The following is a 21,990-nucleotide window of genomic DNA, read 5'->3' as shown; positions in this document are numbered from 1 at the left end:
TTTTTACAGTTGCCTTGCCAGCAGAGGAGAGGAAGCAGTCAACTGCTGACAGCAAATCTTTTACCTGTAGCTAGAAGTAACTTTGAGGATCTGTTTTTGTATTGAAGTCGTGAGAGAATGCTGGCAGTACTGTGACATGCTTGATGATTCCTTTAGGTATTCTCTCCAATCTTATCCACATGGAGCTGGATTGTTCTGCTGGAGTTACGCCAGCTCCCTGGCATAACTCCAGTGGTCGTGAGTAAAATTTTACCACATTTTTTTTTCTCCCTTCTGCCCTTCCCTCTACCTTTTGTTTAGGAGGAGGATCTTCTCTCCAGATTATGTCCACACACGATCCTCAGACAAACAAATCACTGGCATTGTCTCAATGTGTGCAGATCACTAGATTCACTTTTTCCTCTTTGTGTTATAATGGTTGGTCAATCCCATTGACATCCATGTCTATTTAAATAGGGTCAGCTTTGGCTCAGTGGGTAGCACTTTTGCTTCTAAGTCAGAAGGTGGTGGGTTCAAGTCCCACTCCAGAGACTTGACACTTCAATACAGTACTGAGGGAGTGCTGCATTATCTGAGGTGGCATTAAACTGAGGCCCCATCTGTCCTCTTGGGTAGATGTAAAAGATTCATTTGCACTATTTGAAGACCAAGGGAGTTCCCAAGTGCCCTAGCCAACATTTATCCCTCAACACATTGCTGTTTGTGGGACCTTGCTGTGCGTATGTTGGCTGCCGTGTTTCCTACGTTGCAACAGTGACTACACTTCAAAAGTACTTTATTGGCTGTGCTATGGGATGTACCGAAGTTGTAAACGGCGCTATATAAATGCAAGTTCGTTTTTCCTGTATTTTTCACTTCTGTGAAGCGCTTTGGCACATTTTATTACGCTAAAAGACCAGTTGTGCAAGTTGCCTGTTCACATAGTGACATGAGTGCTACCACTATGGGAATCAGTCAATCACACTGTGACAGAGCTGCACTGTGGCTGGGGTGAGTCAGACTCAGTGATCGAGCCCGCTACCCGCGGGGCTATCCCTCGCATCTGACTTCTCGCGAAAAAAAAAAAGTTTGACAAGACACATCATTTCTCAGAATGACGATGACCTTGTAAATCTTGGGTTATCCATTTCCGAAGAAGACTGCTGGAGAAAGATGGAGCCAGAGGGGGAGAGAGAGAGAGAGAGAGTGAGTGCTGAGTGTGTGTTCACCCCTCTGCCCCCTCCTGATTTTGCCTCTCGGAGTTGCTATCTGGAGAAAGTGACCTTGCCCTGGGCCACCAGAACTGACGTGTTCAGGAAATCAGCTGATCGAGGAGTCCCGAGGCTGCGTTAAAAGCGGCAGCACCTGCCCCCCAGCGGAGTTCGGAGCCTGGACACTGTATCACTTCCAGTCTGAGTTCAGGGCCGGACAGAGCCGCTGGCCCACAGACCCCCCCCTCCCCCCTCCCCCCTCCCATTCTCTCTTTGTTTTATGTTCCCCCCAAACCGGCTCTACAGTCCGCGCCCGGATCACTCATCACTAACGTGCTGTCCTCACCATGCTCCACAACGGCAACGACCCAGCCCCGCCGTCGCCAGCCAAGTTAAGTAAACCAGCCGGGGCCGGAGCCCCAAGCTTTCTCAACCACCCGCAGCCCCGGCCCGAGATCAAGAAGAACGCCATCATCGATGATTACCGAGTGTCCACTCACGTCCTGGGACTGGGAGTCAATGGTAAAGTGCTGGAGTGTGTCCACAAGAAAACAGGAGAGAAGTGCGCCCTGAAGGTACAGCTTAGCTGTGTGTGTGTGTGTGTGTGTGTGTGTTACTTAAGAGACTCTGGGCATTGGCGGGCACTGGGTACACAGTCAGCTTCAGTGGAAAAGTCTTAAGGAACTTTGATGTAAAGAAGAGAAAAAAAGCTCGTAAGTTCTCAAGTGCCAGGATAAACAATAATCCCAGGTAGATTTGGGCTTGTTTTATGTGCCACTTGCAAAAGTGCTGAGTGGTTGCTCAGTGAAGAGTTTTCATTGTTCAGTGTTTTTGATGTCTTGTGGTCTGATTTATCTCCCCATCTCTCCAGGAGGGGTTGACTGTTGGGAGGGAGGGAGGGAGGAAGGAGGGGGAGGGGCGGTTTCACAAATGGCGACTGCCCACCAGCACTTCACCTAAGTGGCTTTTCTTCATGTATGAGTTTAGACAATGAATCCCTGCAATTCCCCACCCTGTAGGGTAGGAAATAATTGCACAATCTGGGTAAACTGGAAGGAATTTTGGGGCAGAACCCAGTCACGCCAGCTGTCCGCCCCTTCCTGCAAGTTAAATTCTGCCAGAAGTGAGGCTTCTTCTGTCTTGCCCCTTGCGTCTGGATGTCACAGAAAGAAGGGGGAGACTGGGGGGGGATGCTGTCATAATTCTGCCAAGTCCATCTCAATTTGCCCCACCACGGTTTATGCCCTATTGAAGCATGAAGCGAGTGACTTGCTTGTCGGGTGCTGATTGTGGTGGAAGTGGGCCACTAAAGTTCATGAAGTTCGGTTTCCCTATGGCAGTTGATGGCAGGGCAAGGGATTGCTGTTGGTGATAGCAGCAAATTTGAATTTGGAGGGTTACTGAAAGCTTTGGTTGGCATAGAGGCTCCATTTACCTCTCCCTGTGCCCCTTCAATTATGCCAAAAGGGAAAGGGGCATTACCCACAATATGCTAATGCCCCAAACCCTGGGATTTCAAGTGGGTTGGAGTATATCCATGGGCTGCCGGAAGTTCCCCCAGACCTGTCTTCAGAGGACCTCTGGGGCCTGCATGTAAGCAGATTATTTGACCAAGGTCAAGCTGAACCTGTTCTCGTTCAAAGTCCATGTGCACAAACTCATCGATCAAGATTGGTGGATAGCGGTCAGGAGCAAGAATCCTGGCTGTTTTTCCCCCTTCCCTTAAAGCATGACATTAAGGCCAATCCTAATGCCCCTTCCAGTCTCCCCACCTAAGACTAGCTAACGTGGTACAAACCAGGGATCAAATCTGGGAACCTCTTGACTTGAGTGGCTCAGACAGTCACTGCTTTAAGGGAGCCCAGTGAGTATTTAACAGCATGAGCTTATTGTCTGTGCCATGCATCACTCTTAAAATCAGAATAGCAGGTGCAGTTTGAGTTTGATTCGTGGTCCAAGCCTGCATGTTTGTTGTCATGTAATGGAGATATTTCTAACTGAGCAAACCTGGGGTTTGAAGAATGGGACCTCAGATCCCAGACTTCAATTGTTTGGTCTGTTCTCAATTCCCCCTTCCCCCACTGTACTAGCACAGTGTTTGATCATAGTCTGTTGCACTTGGAGGTGACTGGCAGTTGATGTGTCTGAGTATGAACAACATGCTGGTTATTTGCCTGATTTAAAATATATTAATGTTTTAACTCTGGCCATCAATAATATTTCCCAGGTTGCATTAATAATTGAGGTTAAAAGCAGTGTTGTCACTACCTTTACTAAAATTCTAATCAACATGTGAAATTTTCAGACTTTGTCTCCTTGAGCTGTGAAAAACATGTGGAAGTTAAACTATATGTGCTATCCTAAATTTGGGCTGTCTGAAGAGAATATTTTGAGCTGTATAACATCAGGATTTAGTACTGGTGGGTACAGGTCTGTTGCTGGTGGTGGGAACAATTTGAAGGGATGAATTAAGAGTATGGCATAAGCATACTGTACAACATTAAAGATTATTGGCTTAAGTATATTTCCAGTGGCATATGGATACTAAATAACACTAAAACGATAGTCGGGATTGTGATTGCTTTAAATGCTGAATATCAGTGGAGAAGATTTTGTTGTTAAATGACTGATTTGTTTCTGGAATGAGCACTCTCTTTCTAGAGACCCAAAAATATTTAATAGTTTGAATTTAATTACAAAACATTCTGCCTTATTGTAAATAATTATGTCACTGCCATAGTTCTCTCTTCCCCATTGCATACATTTCTGGGCATTTGAAATCAAATTACTTAAATAAACACCATACATCAGGTTATAAATAATAAGATAGTCGCTAATAAATCCAATAGGGAATTCAGGAGAAACTTCTTTATCCAGAGAGTGGCAAGAATGTGTAACCAGCTACTACAAGGAGTAGTTGAGGCAAATAGGATAGAAGAATTTTAAAGAGAAGCTAGATAAACATGAGGGAGAAAGGAGTAGAAGTGTATGCTGATGGGGTGAGATGAAGTAGAGAGGGAGGAGGCGAGTGTGGAGCATAAACGCAGGCGTAAGCCGGTTGGGCCGAATGGCCTGTTTTTGTGCTGTAGTTTCGATGTAATTCGATGCTTGTCAGTTTGGGCCTTAATACCCACTGAGTGGCACTGCCTCAGTAAATTGTGAATGTCGCCAACACAATACAAGCCTTGTAAGTTGTACCACATGTGGTTTATTTTTATATAAACTTGTTGGCATTGTCTGAGTTCTGACTTTTCTTTAAAAAAATTTTTTGGACAGTTTAATATTTTTCCTGGTCCATTTTAATGGCTTGATTGTAACGAGAAGTTCTGGATGGCGCACATACTCGGTCATGTGAAGCGACCCAAAGAAAATATTTTTTATTTTTCCAAAAGATTTTTGAGAATAAAATGTTTTAAAATAAACATTACACATCAGGTGCTGGTTGCATTACTATCACACTAATCCACAACCAGCCCTAAAGAGTCTTTTTAAAAAAGCTGGAGGCATATACTAGATGTGACTGACGTATCATCATAGTATGATACAGTGCAGAAGGTGGCCATTCGGCCCATCATGCCTGAGCCGGCCCTTTGGTAGAGCTATCCAATTAGTCCCACTCGCCTGCTCTTTCCCCATAGTCCTGTAGAAAAAAAATTCCCTTCAAATATTTATCCAATTCCCTTTTGAAAGTTATTATTGAATCTGCTACCACCACCCTCACCCTTTCAGGCAGTGCATTGCAGATCATAACAACTCTGCGTTTTAAAAAAAAATACTTCCTCATTTCGCCTCTGGTTCTTTTGCCGATCACGTGTCCTCTGGCTACTGACCCTTCTGCCACTGGAAACAGTTTCTCTTAATTTACTCTATCAAAACCGTTCATGTTAACTGTTCTCCTCTTAACCATCTCTGCTCTAAGGAAAACAACCATATCTTCTCCAGTCTCTCCACATAACTGAAGTCCCTCATCCCTGGTACCATTCTAGTAAATCTCTTCTGCACCCTCTCTAAGACCTTGACATCCTTCCTAAAGTGTGGTGCCCAGAATTGAACACAATACTCCTGCTGAGGCCTAACCAGTGTTTTATAAAGGTTTAGCATAACTTCCTTGCTTTTGTACTCTATGCCTCTATTAATAAAGCCCAGGATCTCACTTGCTTTTTAAAAGTCTTCTCAACTTGTCCTGCCACCTTCAAAGATTTATGTATATACACCCCCAGGTGTCTCTGTTCCTGCACCCCCTTTAAAATTGTTCCATTTAGTATAGATTGCCTCTCCTTAGTCTTCCTACCAAAATGTATCGCTTCACACTTCTCTGCGTTTAAATTTCATCTGCCATGTGTCTGCCCATGTCACTAGTCTGTATGCATCCTCCTGAAGTCTGTTACTATCCACCACATTGTTTACTACATTTGAGTTTTGTGCCATCTGCAAACTTTGAAATTATACCCTCTATACTCAAGTCCAGGTCATTAATATATATCAAAAAGAGCAGCGGTCCTAATGCTGATACCTGGGGAACACCACTATACTTCCCTCCAGTCTGAAAAACAACTGTTTACCATTATTCTCTGCTTTCTGTCCCTTAGCTAATTTTGTATCCATGCTGCTACTGTCCCTTTAATCCCATGGGCTTTAATTTTGCTAACAAGTCTATTATGTGGTACTTTATCATAATGCCTTTTGAAAGGCCATATACACAGCGTCAACCGCACTACCCTCATCGACCCTCTCCATTACTTCATCGAAGAACTCAATCAAGTTAGTAAAACATGATTTTCCATTAACAAATCCATGCTGACTTTCATTTATTAGCCCATACTTTTCCAAGTGCCAATTAAGTTTGTCCAGGTTATTGTCTCTAAAAGTTTCCCCACCTCCAACTTTAGGCTGACTGATCTGTAATAGCTGGGTTTATCCCCCCTCCCCTTTTTTGAGCAGGGGTGTAACATTTGCAATTCTCCAGTCCTCTGGCACTGCCCCCATACCTAACGAGGATTGGAAGATTGTGACCAGAGCCTCCATAATTTCTACTTCCTTCCCTCAGTAATCTTGGATGCATCCCACCTGGACCGGGTGACTTTTCTATTTTGAGCACTGCCAACTTTTTAAGTACTTCCTTTTTAATCTATTTTTATCCTATCCAATATCGCTACTGCCTCCTCCTTTACTGCTGCATTGGCAGCATCCTCTTCTTTAGTGGAAACGGTGCAAAGTATTCATTGAGACAAAGGATGAGAAGGGATCAATCACGTTAATATGTATATTCTATAGAACACCTAATAGTGGAAAGGAAGTGGAGGAAGAAAAATGTATGCAAATATATGAAATGAGTTTTAAAAAAAAAATCAATTTAATAATCTTGGGAGATTTCAACTACCCCCAAATAAACTGGCAAGAAGCGATAGGGAAAGGGGAATGGAGCTTTTACAGTGTGTACATGACTCCTTTTTTTACACAATATGTGAGAAGTCCAACAAGAGAGGAATTACTGCTGGATTTAGTAATAGGAAATGAACTGGAGGAGATAAGAGAAGTGAGTGTAGGGGAAAATCTAGGCAATAGCGATCATAACATAATAACGTTTAAAATAATGATTTGAGAAAGACATAAGCATAACAAAGACCAAAGTAATAGATGGGAAAAAAGCTAATTTTGAGGGGATGACAATGGAACCAGGGAAGGTAAACTGGGGAAAAAAAATTGAGACAGAGATAGAAAAGCAGTGGGAAATATTTAAAACGGTGATCAATAGAGTTCAGACGAAATATATTCCTCTTTTTTTAAAAAAAAACCAAGAACAAACTAGCCAATAATGAAACAACATGGGTGAATATAGATATAAGGGTAAGTTTAAAACTAAAAACAAAAGACATACTCTATATACATTGACAATAAAGGAGAGGATGACAAACTTGAATGCAAAGAGGTTAGGTAGGATGTCAAAAAAATAATTAGGTAAGCAAAGAGGAACTATGAAATTAAATTATCAAGGAATATAAAAATAAATAGTAAAGTATTCTACACACACATAAATAACAAAAGAAAAATCAGGATGGGAATAGGGCCACTAAGGGACGCACAAAATAAACTCACAGGTAATGACAGCGAAATGGCTGAAAAATTGAATAGTTATAAGGACATTTAAGATAGAAAGCAGAGAGATAATTGATAAACTAATCAAACTTAGAGAGGAGAAAACCTCTGGTCCGGATGGCTTGCATCCGCGCATAGTAAAAGAAGTTAGGGAAGAGATGGCAGAGGCACTATTACATACATATAAAAATTCATTAGAAAAGGGAATAGTGCCAGGGGACTGGTGGACAGCTAAAGTTATTCCTATATTTAAAAAGGAAGATAGACTAAGTCCAGGGACTATAGACCAATTAGCTTAATGTCGGTGGTAGGAAAGATAATGGAATCCTTACTCAAAGATGTAATAGAAAAGCATCTAGAAAATGAAAATGTAATAAAGAGCAGTCAGCACGGATTTCAAAAGGGAAAGTCATTCTTGACCAACCTTATTGAATTCTTTAAAGAAGTAACAGAAAGAGTAGACAAGGGTAATGCAATAAATGTGATATATTTGGATTTTCAAAAGGCCTTTAATAAGATACCGCATTGTAGACTGATGATTGAGGTCAGAGCATTTGGAGTCGGGACAGGTAGCAGCGTGGATAGCCAACTGGCTACAAAACAGAAAATAGAGTTGGGGTTTAAGGGTAGTTACTCAGACTGGCAAAGGTGGGAAGTGGTGTTCCACAAGGATCGGTGCTGGGACCACTGTTGTTCACTATTTACATGAATGCAGTGGACTCAGGAATCAGAAGTACAATTTCAAAATTTGTGGATGCCACAAAGTTATGGGGTGTAGGCAATACAAAGGAAGAATGTGTTAAAATGCAAGAAGATGTTAATAACATGTAATTGACAAATTAATTTCAATATAGATTAGTGTGAGATGGTGAATTTTGGTAGGAAGAATAAGGAGGCCACATATTGCTTGGATAATAAGAGTTTAAATGGGATAGAGGAACAAAGGTACAGAATCACTAAAAGTAGTGAAGCAGGTTAATAAGACCATAAAAAGGCAAACCAAGCACTAGGGTTCACTTCTCGAGGGATAGAATTGAAAAGCAAAGAAGTTATGTTAAACTTGTAGAGAACCTTGGTTAGACCACACTTGGAGTACTGTGTACAGTTCTGGTCTCCATATTATAGAAAGGATGTAGAGGCACTGGAAAAGGTGCAAAAAAGATTCACAAGGATGATACTAGAACTGAGAGGATATACTTATCAGGAAAGACTAAACAGCCTGGGGCTCTTCTCTCTAGAAAAGAGAAAGCTGAAGAGTGACCTGATAGAGGTCTTGAAGATAATGAAAGGATTTGATTGGGTAAATGTGGAGAAAACATTTCCACTTGTGGGGAGTCCAAAACTAGAGATCATAAATATAAAATAATCATTAATAAATCCAATTCAGGAGAAACTTCTTTACCCAAAGAATAGTAAGAATGTGGAATGTGCTACCATAAGGAGTAGGTGAGGCAAATAGTGTAGATGCATTTAAGGTGAAGCTCGATTAGCACATGAGGGAGAAAGGAATAGAAAGGTATGCTGAGGGTTAGATGAAGTAGGGAGGTTGGAGGCTTGTGAGGAGCATAACCACTGGCCTAGACCATTTGGGCCAAATTGCCTGTTTCTGTGCTGTAGACTCAGTTACACAATGTAATTTAGTACCTCAGCCATACCCTATGCCTCTTTAAAAAGATTTTATTTTTTGGCCCTAATTGGCCCACCATTCCTTTGGCTACCCTTTTACTATTTATATGTTTATAAAAGACTTTTGGGTTCCCTATTATGTTAGCCTCTAATCTATTTTCATACTCTCTTGTTCCCTTTTTTAGATCTCCTCTGTACTTTCTGTATTTAGCTTGCTTCCTAACTATATCATGAACCTTACATTTGTTATAAGCCTCCTTTTTCTGTTTCATTTTGATCTCTATATCTTTAATCACCCAGGGAGCTCCAGCTTTGGATGCCCTTCCTTTTCCCCCTCGTGGGAATGTGTTTAGCCTGTACCCGAACCATCTCTTCCTTGAAGGCCTCCCAATGTTCAATTACTGTTTCGCCTACCAATTTTTGATTCCAATCCAATAGAGCAAGATCCCTTTTTAACTTGCTGAAATTAGCCCTCCTCCAGTTAAGTATTATTACGCTTGTTTGTTCTTTGTCCTTTTCCATAACTATTCAAAACCTAATATTATGATCACTGTTCCCCAAATGCTCCCCCACTGAAACGTACTCCACTTGCCCCACTTCATTCCCCAGAACTAGATCCAGCACTGCTTCCTTCCTCGTTGTGCTGGAAACACACTGATAAAGAACGTTCTCTTGAATACATTTCAGGAATTCCTCCCCCTCTTTGCCCTTTACACTGTTACTATTCCAGTCTATTGGGATAATTGAAGCCCCCCATTATCACTACTCTATAGTTCTTGCATGTTTCTGCAATTTGCCTGCAAATTTGCTTCTCTATCTCCTTCCCACTATTTGGCGGCCTATATTATAAACCCAGTAGCGTAATAGCTCCTCTATTGTTCCTTAATTCTAACCAAATAGATTCTGTCTTTGACCCGGCAACCACATCATCCCTTTCCAATGCCATAATAGTTTCTTTGATCAATACTGCCACCCCCTCCTTTCTTTCCTTCCCTATCTTTCCTAAATACCTTGTAGCCAGGAATGTTAAGTACCCAATCCCCCCCTCTTTGATCCAGGTCTCTGTTATTGCCACTATATCATAGTTCCATGTGGCAACTTGAGCCTGCAGATCACCAACCTTATTTGCCACACCACGTCCATTTACATACATGCACTCCAATCTCATTTTGGATTGCTTCGCATTTGCCCCCTCCAATTTATGAACTATTCTTTACACTAGTGCTATTAGTCTCTCCCAGTCCTCTGTGCACCTTGTTTCTTGGTGCCTATCCCCAACCAAATTAGTTTAAACCCTCCCCACAGCAGTAGTTAACCTCCCACAAGCACATTGGTCCCAGGTCTGTTGAAGTAACATAGAAACATAGAAAATAGGAGCAGGAGTAGGCCATTCGGCCCTTCGAGCCTGCACCGCCATTCAATATGATCATGGCTGGTGCAACCCATCCACCTCGAACAAATCCCTCCTGCTCCTGAACTCGTCCCAATGCCCCAGGAATCAGAAGACTTCCCTCCTGTACCATTTCTCCAGTCATGCATTAACCTGTCTTATCCTGCCATTCCTATACTCATTAGCGTGTGGCACTGTGAGTAATCCAGAGATTATTACCTTTTTGAGGTCCTGCTTTTTAATTTCCTCCCTAGTTCCTGAAACTCTGTTTGCAGGACCTCAACCCTTTTCCTTCCTATGTCATTGGTTCCCACATCGACCATGACTTCTGGCTGTTCCCCTTCTCTTTCTCCGCCACCCCACACCCCGCCCCACAAATGTTCTGCATACTCTGTGATATCCTTTACCCTGGCACCAGGGAGGCAACACACCATGTGGGACTCATGTCAGTGGTTGCAGAAATGCCTGTCTGCCCCCCTGACTATTGAATCCCCTATAACCGTTGCATTCCTACTATTCACTGTACTCCCTGAGCAGTCTTTTGCCCCATGGTACCATGCTCCGGACTGTACTCCTTTTGAGGTGTCGTCACCCTCACCAGTGTTCAATACTGAAAACCGATTAATGAGCGACACACTCCCCCAGAGGATTCCTGCAATACCTGCCTCTTCCTACCCTGTTGGATGCCCACCCACTTACTTTCCTGAGCTTTCTGTGGCTATAGGGTGACCACCTCCTGGAACATATGATCCTGGAAATTCTCATTCTCCTGTATGTCCTGCAATGATTCCAGCTGTTCCTCAAGCTCTCAAACTCGGAGCTCGAGCAACTGGAGGCACTTCCTGCACACATGGTCACCCAGGACACCTGAAGCGTCCTGGAGTTCCCACATGGTGCAGGAATTGCAGGCAGTGAGTTTCAGCTGTCCCTCCATTCAATTTAGAGTCCACATTTTTTTATATATAGATATAATGTTCTCTTATATTAATATTTTTGACACACCCTGGACTGTATTGTGTAATGTAAAGAATCTTACAACACCAGGTTATAGTCCAACAATTTTATTTGAAAATCACAAGCTTTCGGAGATTACCTCCTTCATCAGGTGAGTGAGCGTGGGACTTCTTGAACGTTTCGCATTTATAGTCAGAGAACAATACCTGGTGATTACAGATAATCTTTCCAACTGCCCGTTGTCAAGGCAATCAAAGTGTTCAGACAGAGGTGTTACCTACAGGACCACCGAATACACAAACGGCCAGAACACAAGACAGACAGACAGAGAGAGAGAGAGAGAGAGAGAAACACATCCGAAAGGAAGAGAAAGACAGAGAATGACCCGTTGTATTAAAAACAGATAACCTTTATTCGCTGGTGGGGTTACGTGTAGCGTGACATGAACCCAAGATCCCGGTTGAGGCCGTCCTCATGGGTGCGGAACTTGGCTATCAATTTCTGCTCGACGATTTTGCGTTGTCGTGTGTCTCGAAGGCCGCCTTGGAGAACGCTTACCCGAAGATCGGTGGCTGAATGTCCTTGACTGCTGAAGTGTTCCCTGACTGGGAGGGAACCCTCCTGTCTGGCGATTGTTGCGCGGTGTCCATTCATCCGTTGTCGCAGCGTCTGCATGGTCTCGCCAATGTACCATGCTCCGGGGCATCCTTTCCTGCAACGTATGAGGTAGACAACATTGGCCGAGTCACAGGAGTATGAACCATGTACCTGGTGGGTGGTGTCCTCTTGTGTGATGGTGGTGTCTGTGTCGATGATCTGGCATGTCTTGCAGAGGTTGCCATGGCAGGGTTGTGTGGTGTCGTGGATGCTGTTCTCCTGAAAGCTGGGTAATTTGCTGCGAACGATGGTCTGTTTGAGGTTGGGTGGCTGTTTGAAGGCGAGTAGTGGAGGTGTGGGGATGGCCTTAGCGAGGTGTTCGTCGTCATCGATGACGTGTTGAAGGCTGCGGAGAACATGGCGTAGTTTCTCCGCTCCGGGGAAGTACTGGACGACGAAGGGTACTCTGTTGGTTGCGTCCCATGTTAGTCTTCTGAGGAGGTCTATGCGATTTTTTTGCTGTGGCCTGTCGGAACTGTCGATCGACGAGTCGAGCGTCATATCCCGTTCTTACGAGGGCGTCTTTCAGCGTCTGTAGGTGTCCATCGCGTTCCTCCTCGTCTGAGCAGATCCTGTGTATTCACAGGGCCTGTCCATAGGGGATGGCCTCTTTGACGTGGTTAGGTTGGAAGCTGGAAAAGTGGAGCATCGTGAGGTTGTCCATGGGCTTGCGGTAGAGTGAGGTGCTGAGGTGCCCGTCTTTGATGGAGATTTGTGTGTCCAAGAAAGAAACCGATTCTGAGGAGTAGTCCATGGTGAGCTTGATGGTGGGATGGAACTTGTTGATGTTATCGTGTAGTCTCTTCAGTGATTCTTCGCCGTGGGTCCATAGAAAGAAAATGTCGTCTATGTATCTGGTGTATAGCGTTGGTTGGAGGTCCTGTGCAGTGAAGAAGTCCTGCTCGAACTTGTGCATGAAAATGTTGGCGTATTGGGGTGCGAATTTGGTCCCCATGGCTATTCCGTGTGTTTGGGTAAAGAACTGGTTATCGAAGGTGAAGACATTGTGATCCAGGATGAAGCGGATGAGTTGTAAGATGGCGTCTGGAGATTGGCTGCTGTTGGTATTGAGTATTGATGCTGTTGCAGCGATGCTGTCATCGTGGGGGATACTGGTGTAGAGTGCCGAGACGTCCAGTGGTGAGAAATGTTCCTGGTTCAACTGGTCCGTGGGTACTGAGTTTTTGTGGGAAGTCTGTAGTGTCGCGACAGAAGCTGGGGTTTCCATGTACGATGGGTTTCAGGATGCCCTCGACATGTCCAGGGAGGTTCTCACACAGGGTTCCGTTGCCTGATACGATAGGACGTTCGGGTGTGTTGGCTTTGTGTATCTTTGGGAGGCAGTAGAAGTCTCCCACACGGGGAGTACGTGGGATGAGAGCGCGTCGGATGCTTTGAAGGTCTGGATCGAAGGTCTTGATCAGATGGTTGAGCTGGTGGGTGTGTTCTTTGGTCGGATCTGCGGGTAACCGTCTGTAGTGTTCCTGGTTGTCCAGTTGTCGGAATGCTTCTTTGCAATAGTCCGTTCTGTCCTGTATGACGATGGCTCCTCCTTTGTCCGCTGGTTTGATGACGATGTTGCGGTTGGTCTTGAGAGCGTTGATGGCGTTGCGTTGTGCTCGGGTGACATTCTGGACTGTCTTGTGAGTGCGGCTGATGAATCTGGCATTGACTCATTTCCTGACAGCTTGAGCATACATGTGAAGCTTAGGGCAGCGACCCTCCGGAGGAGTCCAGTTTGACTCTTTCTTCTTCAGTTGCTGTACCGCGGATCCCTCTGTCTGCTGTTCCGGATCATTGAGTGTCTCATTGGGTTCGCTGCTGAAATCTTGGGATTTGTGGAAGAATTCAGCAGTCAAGGACATTCAGCCACCGATCTTCGGGTAAGCGTTCTCCAAGGCGGCCTTCGAGACACACGACAACGCAAAATCGTCGAGCAGAAATTGATAGCCAAGTTCCGCACCCATGAGGACGGCCTCAACTGGGATCTTGGGTTCATGTCACGCTACACGTAACCCCACCAGCGAATAAAGGTTATCTGTTTTTAATACAATGGGTCATTCTCTGTCTTTCTCTTCCTTTCGGATGTTTCTCCCTCTCTCTCTCTCGTCTGTCTTGTGTTCTGGCCGTTTGTGTATTCGGTGGTCCTGTAGGTAACACCTCTCTGTCTGAACACTGATTGCCTTGACAACGGGCAGTTGGAAAGATTATCTGTAATCACCAGGTATTGTTCTCTGACTATAAATGCGAAACGTTTAAGAAGTCCCACGCTCACTCACCTGACGAAGGAGGTAATCTCCGAAAGCTTGTGATTTTCAAATAAAATTGTTGGACTATAACCTGGTGTTGTAAGATTCTTTACATTTGTCAACCCCAGTCCATCACCGGCATCTCCACATCATGTATTGTGTAATAAGTGGTGATTTAAAAAAAAAAAAAATTTGGTGGGAGGTGGATATATTTCTGGTCCTGGGCACCCAAACCTTTCTTTGACTTCAAAGGGTGATCAGGTTGGCCTTTCCCAGTGCTGCTCTTCAGCTGCGCCCTAAAATGTGCACAATATCAGATTGGAATGTAAACTACTCCCATCAATTGATTTTATTTTTAACCTCCCCTATTCTTCCTGCTCTCTGCTGGGTGCTCCCTTTGGCAATGTGGCTCAAGTTAGGAACTCAATATGAGAAAATCACCAGTGAGAATCTATATTCTGTCATTCCTGACTGGAATTTTGTATTTTTTTAATGTTGTTTTGCTTGCAGTTAGTCACAACATTCCTGAGAACAAGCATTAACTTTTTTTTTACTCTGAAGGGACAGTTAATGTCAACAAGACGTTTAATGTTTAAACCTTAATAGCTTAAAATCAGGCCAAGGGAGAGCTAGTGTCAGTCATGATGGGACTTCAGTTTGCTTCCCCTATTCTATTCAGCTTCTGATCTCTGTCCTGCGGATGTGGAGAGATCAGGAGCTCCATGCAGGCAGAAGGGAAAATTGAATCGGGAGCTTCCACCAATCTGACCTCATCCATCTCCTGGAATCCATCTTAATTACATTAACAGTGACATGAGCTGGCCCACCCTACAACACATGGAATGTGTGAGCTGGGCTTAGCAGTGAGGGTAGGAGGTGGGGATTTAGAAATGAGGATGGATCTCTTATAAGAGACTGGCATGCCCTAGAATGTAATCATTGCGGGAGTAGAATAGTATCGTTACTTGTGTGAAAATGACACCGGGCGGGAAAAGATCATCAGGTCCATCGAGCCTGCCCCACACGGTCATGATGTCTGCAGCATCATGATTAGATACCCCCTACCCACCAGCAGCCATCTCATGAGCGAGGCAAAAAACTGATTTAAAAACCCAAGACAAAGCAAATCTGGAAAATTCCCCTCTGACCCCTTTAGGCGATCGAAAACTAGTCCTGGAGACTACATATTACCAGGTATTTCACCTACCTTTTTATCAGGCCCCAGCCAGGAACGGTATATATGGTAATGTAATTAAATAGACCAGGTTGTGTCATGACAAATCGAGAACTGTAGTTAATCTCACGTGCAAACTGGGCATGGGTCAGTAACAAAATTGAGCAGCATACCATCAGCCTGTTTGAACAGGTGATTGAGTTTGTAAGACCAGGTGAATAGCTGGTTTCAGTAAGACCATGTGTTGTAAGTGATGTTGCTGAAGCGCCTTTGAACTGAGAGGGGTGTGTGTGCAGCACAAAGCTGTAATATTTTTGTTCATTTTAAAAAAAAAATATTCTCCCCTCTTCAAATGGTGCGGACTCAGGCCGGGGTTCAGTTCCACAAGCATCAGGTGTCCTCCAGTTCCTCGCCCTAGTGTCCATTCTACATGTGTGACAACAGTGAGTGTTGCAAGGTTATTTGACCATTGATAACAGCTGAGCCCAGTTCTATTTTAGTCCAGTGTCCAATTGTGCATTTTCCTCCTCCTGGATAGTTATCAGGAGGGGAACCCTGGCTGATTGCAATCGGGCCAGTTGTAGTGCTTTAGTTTGGCTTTGGTCGCGATCAGCTAACTTGGGGCAGACCTGGGGCCGCCTTGGTCTGTATAGCTTGGTTAATCAATGCCTTAATTAGCTGTGCCATCAGTAGAGTCGTGGAATATTTTTATTTTAATATTTCTGATGTAGGGTACAGACCATCAAATATTTGTATTCAATGATCTCTCACTTCCATAATTCAGACATGAGTGCTGGGACTGATTCCTTCTCCACTACGCCTACCCCCCCCCCCCCCCCCTGCTTCGGATCTGCTTCTGTTGGTGCACAATATATAGAATCATAGAAAGGTTACAGCACAGAAGGAGGCCATTCGGCCCATCGAGTCCATGCCGGCTCTATGCAAGAGCAATCCAGCCAGTCCCACTCCCCCGCCCTATCCCCGTAGCCCTGCACATTTTTTCGTTTCAAGTACTTATCCAGTTCCCTTTTGAAGGCCATGATTGAATCTGCCTCTACCACTCCCTCTGGCAGTGCATTTCAGATCCTAACCACTTGCTGCGTAAAAAAGTTTTTCCTCATGTCACTTTTGGTTCTTTTGCCAATCACCTTAAATCTATGCCCTCTGGTTCTTGACTCTTCTGCCAATGAGAACAGTTTCTCTCTATCTACTCTGTCTAGACCCTTCATGATTTTGAATACCTCTATCAAATCTCCTCTCAATCTTCTCAGTTCCAGCTTCTCCAGTCTGTCCATGTAACTGAACTCCCTTATCCCTGGAATCATTCTAGTAAATCTCCTCTGCAGCCTTCACATCCTTCCTAAAGTGTGGTGCCCAGAACTCGACACAATACTCCAGTTGTGGTCAGACCAGTGTTTTATAAATGTTCATCATGACTTCCATACTTTTGTACTCTATGCCTCTATTTATAAAGCCCAGGACCCTGTATGTTTTCTCAACCTGCCCTGCTGCCTTCAACGATTCGTGCACATATGCCCCCAGATCCCTCTGTTCCTCTACCCCTTTTAGAATTGTGCCCTCTAGTTTATATTGCCCGTCCTCATTTTTCCTACCGAAATGCATCACCTCGCATTTTTCCGCATTAAACTTCATCTGCCACCATCCTGTCTATATCCTCTTGAAGTCTATCACTATCCTCCTCACTTCACTACCCTTCCAAGTTTTGTGTCATTTGCAGATTTTGAAATTGTGCCCTGTACTCCCAAGTCCAAGTCATTAATATATATCAAGAAAAGCAGTGGTCCCAGCACGACCCCTGGGGAACACCACTGCAGACCTCCTTCCCAGTCCGAAAAACAACTGTTCACCACTACTGTTTCCTGTCATTTAGCCAATTCTGTATCCATGTCACTACTGCCCCCTTTGTTCCATGGGGCACAATCTTAATAGCAAGCCTACCATGTGGCACTTTATTAAACGCCTTTTGAAAGTCCACATACACCACATCAACTGCATTGCCCTCATCTACCTTCTCTGTTACCTCATGTAAAAACTCTATCAGGTTAGTTAAACACTATTTGCCTTTAACAAATCCGTGCTGGCTTCCCCTAATCAATCCACACTCGTCCAAGTGACTATTAAGTCTGTCCCGGATTATCGTTTCCAAAAGTTTCCCCACCTCTTGAGGTTAAGCTGACTGGCCTATAGTTGCTGGGTTGATCTTTACTCCCTTTTTTGAACAAGGGTTTAACATTTGCAATTTTCCAGTCTTCCGGCACCACCCCCGTATCTAAGGATGATTGGAAGATTATGGTCAGTACCTCCACAATTTCCCCCCTTACTTCCCTCAGCAACCTAGGGTGCCTTATCTATTTGTTATTTTTATTTTGCTGTTATTCTCTTAGTCTCCCTCCTCCTTACGCTGCTAAAAGGGCCGTTTGCAGATGTGCTTCCATTCCCTTGGCAGCGTTGCACTGTAGTTGGCTGTAAAGATGACCCAGAGTGGTTGGGCCTGTTTTCCCTCCAGTCCAGAATTGGTGCAAGTTTCCATCTTCCATTCTGCAGTATGCTGGGGCTCCTGACTTTGTGAATGTATTTTAAAGTCGACCGGTAAGGAGCTGGAATGTAGAGTTTTGACGCAGCCAGTTGTTCTACGCAGCCAGTTGTTATGATCTGGAATGCCCTCCTTGAAAGGGTGATGGAAGCAGATTCAATAGTAACTTTCCAAATGGAATTGGATAAATACTTGAAAAGGAAAAGTTTGCAGGGCTCGGGGTAAAGAGCAGGGGAGTGGGACTAATTGGATAGCTCTTTCAAAAAGCCAGCACAGGCATGATGGACTGAGTATGTGATTCTAGAGTGCCTCCCTGGTACAGTGGTTTAACTTTATTGGAGCTGTCAGCTTTTTGCCCAGTCCAGATGTGGGGCTGGGGGAAAGGGCGTTTAAAAATCACTGTGTGCAAGTGTGAAATGGGTTCACTCATAGAATGATACAACAGAGGAGACGACCATTCGGCCCACTGTGCCTGTGCCCCACACATGTAGCAATTTTTTAATGGAGCAATTGAAATCTGGACTTTTTTTAAATGATCTAAATTACCAGCTGCCGCCCCCAAAACTGACTAGGTGAGCACTTTACCCTGTAGACAAAGTGGGGCCACATTAAGTCAGTGAATGAATGATGGGCTTGCAATCCTTGCATTGAGCCTCTGTTCTGACTTTCTTGCAGACCGCGTTTGCTGTGACCCCGACAGGGCACTGCAGGCTGCTTCTTCCTGTACCGTACTGTACTGTAATGCATTAGCAAGACGAGAGTATCGGCTCTGTCTGTTTGAGGTTTACCACATTCAGCAGCTGGCTCAGATATTTTAGGATCTGACGCACACCCATTCAGATTGAGGCAAGAGTGTGTGATACGGTTCCGAATGGAAATGGATGAGGTAGCCGCCATTCCAGTGTTGGGAATTAATGGTTTCTTGAAGGGTGCAGTTATGCTTTCACAAAGCAGTTTTGTGCACACATTGACACAAAAGTGGCCACTTGACTCCCGAGTGCATCAGAGCCAAGCAGCGTGAGAGCCTCCTCCAGAGGACAGCTCACATTAGTTTGAAATTTACCTTTTAATGCCTTGTGAAAGACAGCTCTCCCGTCCATGATCACCTAATCTTAAAAATGAGTCCCCCCAACTCCTCCTCCCCCTGGGGAGTGGAGCTCTGCATGTGTCCAAGCTCTTTTGTGGATGCTCCCGTTGCAATCTGCTGTATAATTCAGGTCTGCTGACTCCACTGGTCTGATCTTTGTCCTTAATCCTCAAGAGTATATTGCACCCCATTGCAGAATTAAATCCAGAGCTGAAATGTAGCCCCAGTGGGTTAGTAAAAATGTGCCATGTGTTTTTCTGTTTTGTTAGCATGATAATTTTGCAACAGTGCCTTGCCTGTGGGAAAATCTCAACATATTTTAAAAATGTTCTCCCATTGGCCTCCCCGAGTGAGGAAGTGTACAGATGACCTGGTCCCAGGGCTCTCACTTAGGCTCCTCTCTTTTTCTCTTTTAGGAAAGTTTGTTTTTCTTTCTCAGTTTGCCAACTCTTTGCTGCAGGAGGTCACATAGCTAATACTGGGACTCTGGACTGTGGTGAATTTGGGCCAAATCTGTGCTGTAATCTAATGTGCGCTATAAGCGCTTACTGGTGTGAGCAGAATGATTGCTTGGTAACTCGATTACTTGTCAGTTTATCCATTTTTTTTTTCTGGAGCAGCTGAGTGCCTGATGCGCCTGGAAATCCACCGCTGTGCTGGAGTCTCCAAACTAAGCTCTGAGAAATCTGTTTGCCTGATGTGGAGTGCACACTCTCCCATGGGAATTTTCATGGTTTGTGATCTTTGACCATTTTACCACAGTGTTTTTTTAAAGTTACTTTAAAAGTTGTTTTAAAAGCATGGGGGTAGACTTTATGCCAGTGATATCAGCGCAATCTGGGCTGAATTGGCCAAATCAGCACAAAAGATCAGGGGAATTTTAAACGTAGGTGAGTTACGCCCAAAACCACATACGCAGTCTTTTCTGCCATCTTTTACGCTGGTTCAAGATTCAGCTCACCCGGATCAGGCCCCTCCCACAAAACTAGCCACATCCCCAGGTCGAAATTGTGAGATTCCGCTGACTGGGCTGGTTCGGGAAGGCTCTTCAAATTACGCTCATTTTCTTAGCCACACAGGCACTAGTAGGCTCATTTTACAAGTTTTTTCATATCAAAAAATAGTTAATTTACTGAGAAATTGACTACTGTACACCAATGAAACTATTAAATGGTTCAGTATAGGTTTTTTTGAAGTCATTTTCAGGTTATTGATAGGTGTAGGACTGCTTATGTTTGCTGATTAAACCTGTTTTCAGCTGAATTAATAAAACTGCACCGGGTTACCACTCTTAAATACATCAAGGAATACTTTTTAATGGAAAAAAAGGAACGATCACATTCTCTCATGCTGCCCGATTGCGTTGGTTCATGGAAGATTTTCTGTTGTGATTATGTAAATGAATTTTAGCAGAAGCTTGAACTGATACCTAACCAAGGCAACTTGAAGCGCGTTTTGGCTCAATTTCCCGATTGCGCCCAAAGCAGAAACTCTACTCCACAGTGAATTAGTGCAAGTTTAGAAAACGATAGGTAGTTCAGATGCTAATGAGCTACCTTCTTGATTTTATTTCTGCATAGATAGTAAATAATAAGCAATTTGGTGGCTTTTCTCCACCATGCCCATAGGAAGGTTTTAGATCTCTTTCAGATATGAGCAGTCAGGGGAAAAATAGCAGTGTCAAACGCCTATAAGGCAATTTAGTTTTTGCAACAGAAGATGTAATTTGAGGCAGGCTCAAAAAAGTCAGGATGCAGAGGTGTTATTCTGTTAAGTTAAGGAATAAGACTTTGTGAAGTTTAGGTAATGTAGCATACCCACTTTTTATATCATCACAAAAATTAATTTTAAAGATTGAGCAAGCAGAATTTGATCATAACTGTTAGTCAGTACGTGCTCTTTACTGTCGAATAAAACAGCTTAACAATTGGAACCAAGCCTCACCTGGTCTAGTGTTAACTTGGTCTTCAGAGAACTTGAAGAAATTCACGGGCAGAAGATACAGCTATCCAGTTTTAGTCACAAGGGGGTTGTACAAGTAGATATAGGGCAGCACATAAAAATAAGACACTCAGGCCATTTATGGGAGCAACTAACACCATTGAACCTAATAAGATATCTATAGAAGACCTAAATTGTAATTGTGACATGCCCCATTTACTTATGTGCAGAGTCTTTAGGTGCAGGTTGGCAGAACCAAGGCTTGGGGATCCCCCCATTGTGCACAGTGTTATTGCTGGAATTAACCAGCTTAAACAATGCAACTTATCAGGAAAACACTGGGCATTGGTTTACAGGGTTATCTGGAGCCAGGTAGGAAGAATCCCAGTCCAGTGATCAATCTGCTCCTTTTAAGTTCCATTATTGAGCCAGGCTGGCTGGTGAATCATCAGTCATACCCTTGGAATACTGCAGGCCTGTCTGTTTTAGATATCAGATTATCGAGCCTACCAGAGAGGGTTGACTTGGTTCCAAACTGACCAGACAGGTCATCTTGGTGTCAACTTGACCTCAGTGATTCCCACTCACCTTTTTTTTCACCCTCCCCATTCCCTTCAAATCACTACTTGGTAATTAGACAGTTGATCATTATTGGTTTAAGTTCTCACTGGGTAGACATTAGGTAGCCAGAGCTTCTCCTGAGTGGTGTGGTCAGCTGCACAATTCACCATGAAATGTGAATGTATTGCCATCATTGCCCTGACCACAACATGACATACACAATAAACCACTGAATGTGGTTCCACCAGTTGAAGGTGCAGCTTCAGCAGTAACTGCTTGTTTGTCTGCAGTCCGGTCATGGTAGGCACCGAGCTCTGGATATATGAGCGTGGGTTCTCTTATTTGACCTCCAGATAATGTTTTCCAGCAGCTGTTGTCCAGTCTTGAGTTTTCTCATTAGCTGTATGATGAACATCTGCCTTCAGCATGGTGAAAGGGCCTACACAGGGAAGTTTGCATAATGCCAGTTGCCTTGATGTTCTGGATGTCCATGTGTAGTGCCATGTACCAG

General features: G+C 44.0%; 1 protein-coding gene across 2 annotated transcripts in view; it reads left to right on the top strand.

The window, feature by feature from the left end:
* Positions 1-1,160: 1,160 nt before the first annotated feature.
* LOC137334310 (MAP kinase-activated protein kinase 2-like) overlaps positions 1,161-21,990 on the top strand; it is a 101,387-nt gene continuing 80,557 nt past the window's right edge. The window contains exons 1-2 of one of the 2 annotated variants that reach the window (XM_067998999.1): positions 1,675-1,765; positions 19,598-19,710. In XM_067998999.1, the coding sequence (XP_067855100.1) occupies positions 19,609-19,710 (102 nt within the window). In that variant the 5' untranslated portion in view covers positions 1,675-1,765; positions 19,598-19,608. Of the gene's footprint in view, positions 1,766-19,597; positions 19,711-21,990 lie in introns of both variants that reach the window. The other variant, XM_067998998.1, reaches the window with a different exon arrangement.

This window comes from Heptranchias perlo, chromosome 17 (assembly GCF_035084215.1).
Source record: "Heptranchias perlo isolate sHepPer1 chromosome 17, sHepPer1.hap1, whole genome shotgun sequence".
In the NCBI taxonomy this organism is placed as follows: Eukaryota; Metazoa; Chordata; class Chondrichthyes; order Hexanchiformes; family Hexanchidae; genus Heptranchias; species Heptranchias perlo.
Note: the sequence above shows the minus strand (reverse complement) of the source record. Positions and strands in the feature narration are given on the sequence as shown.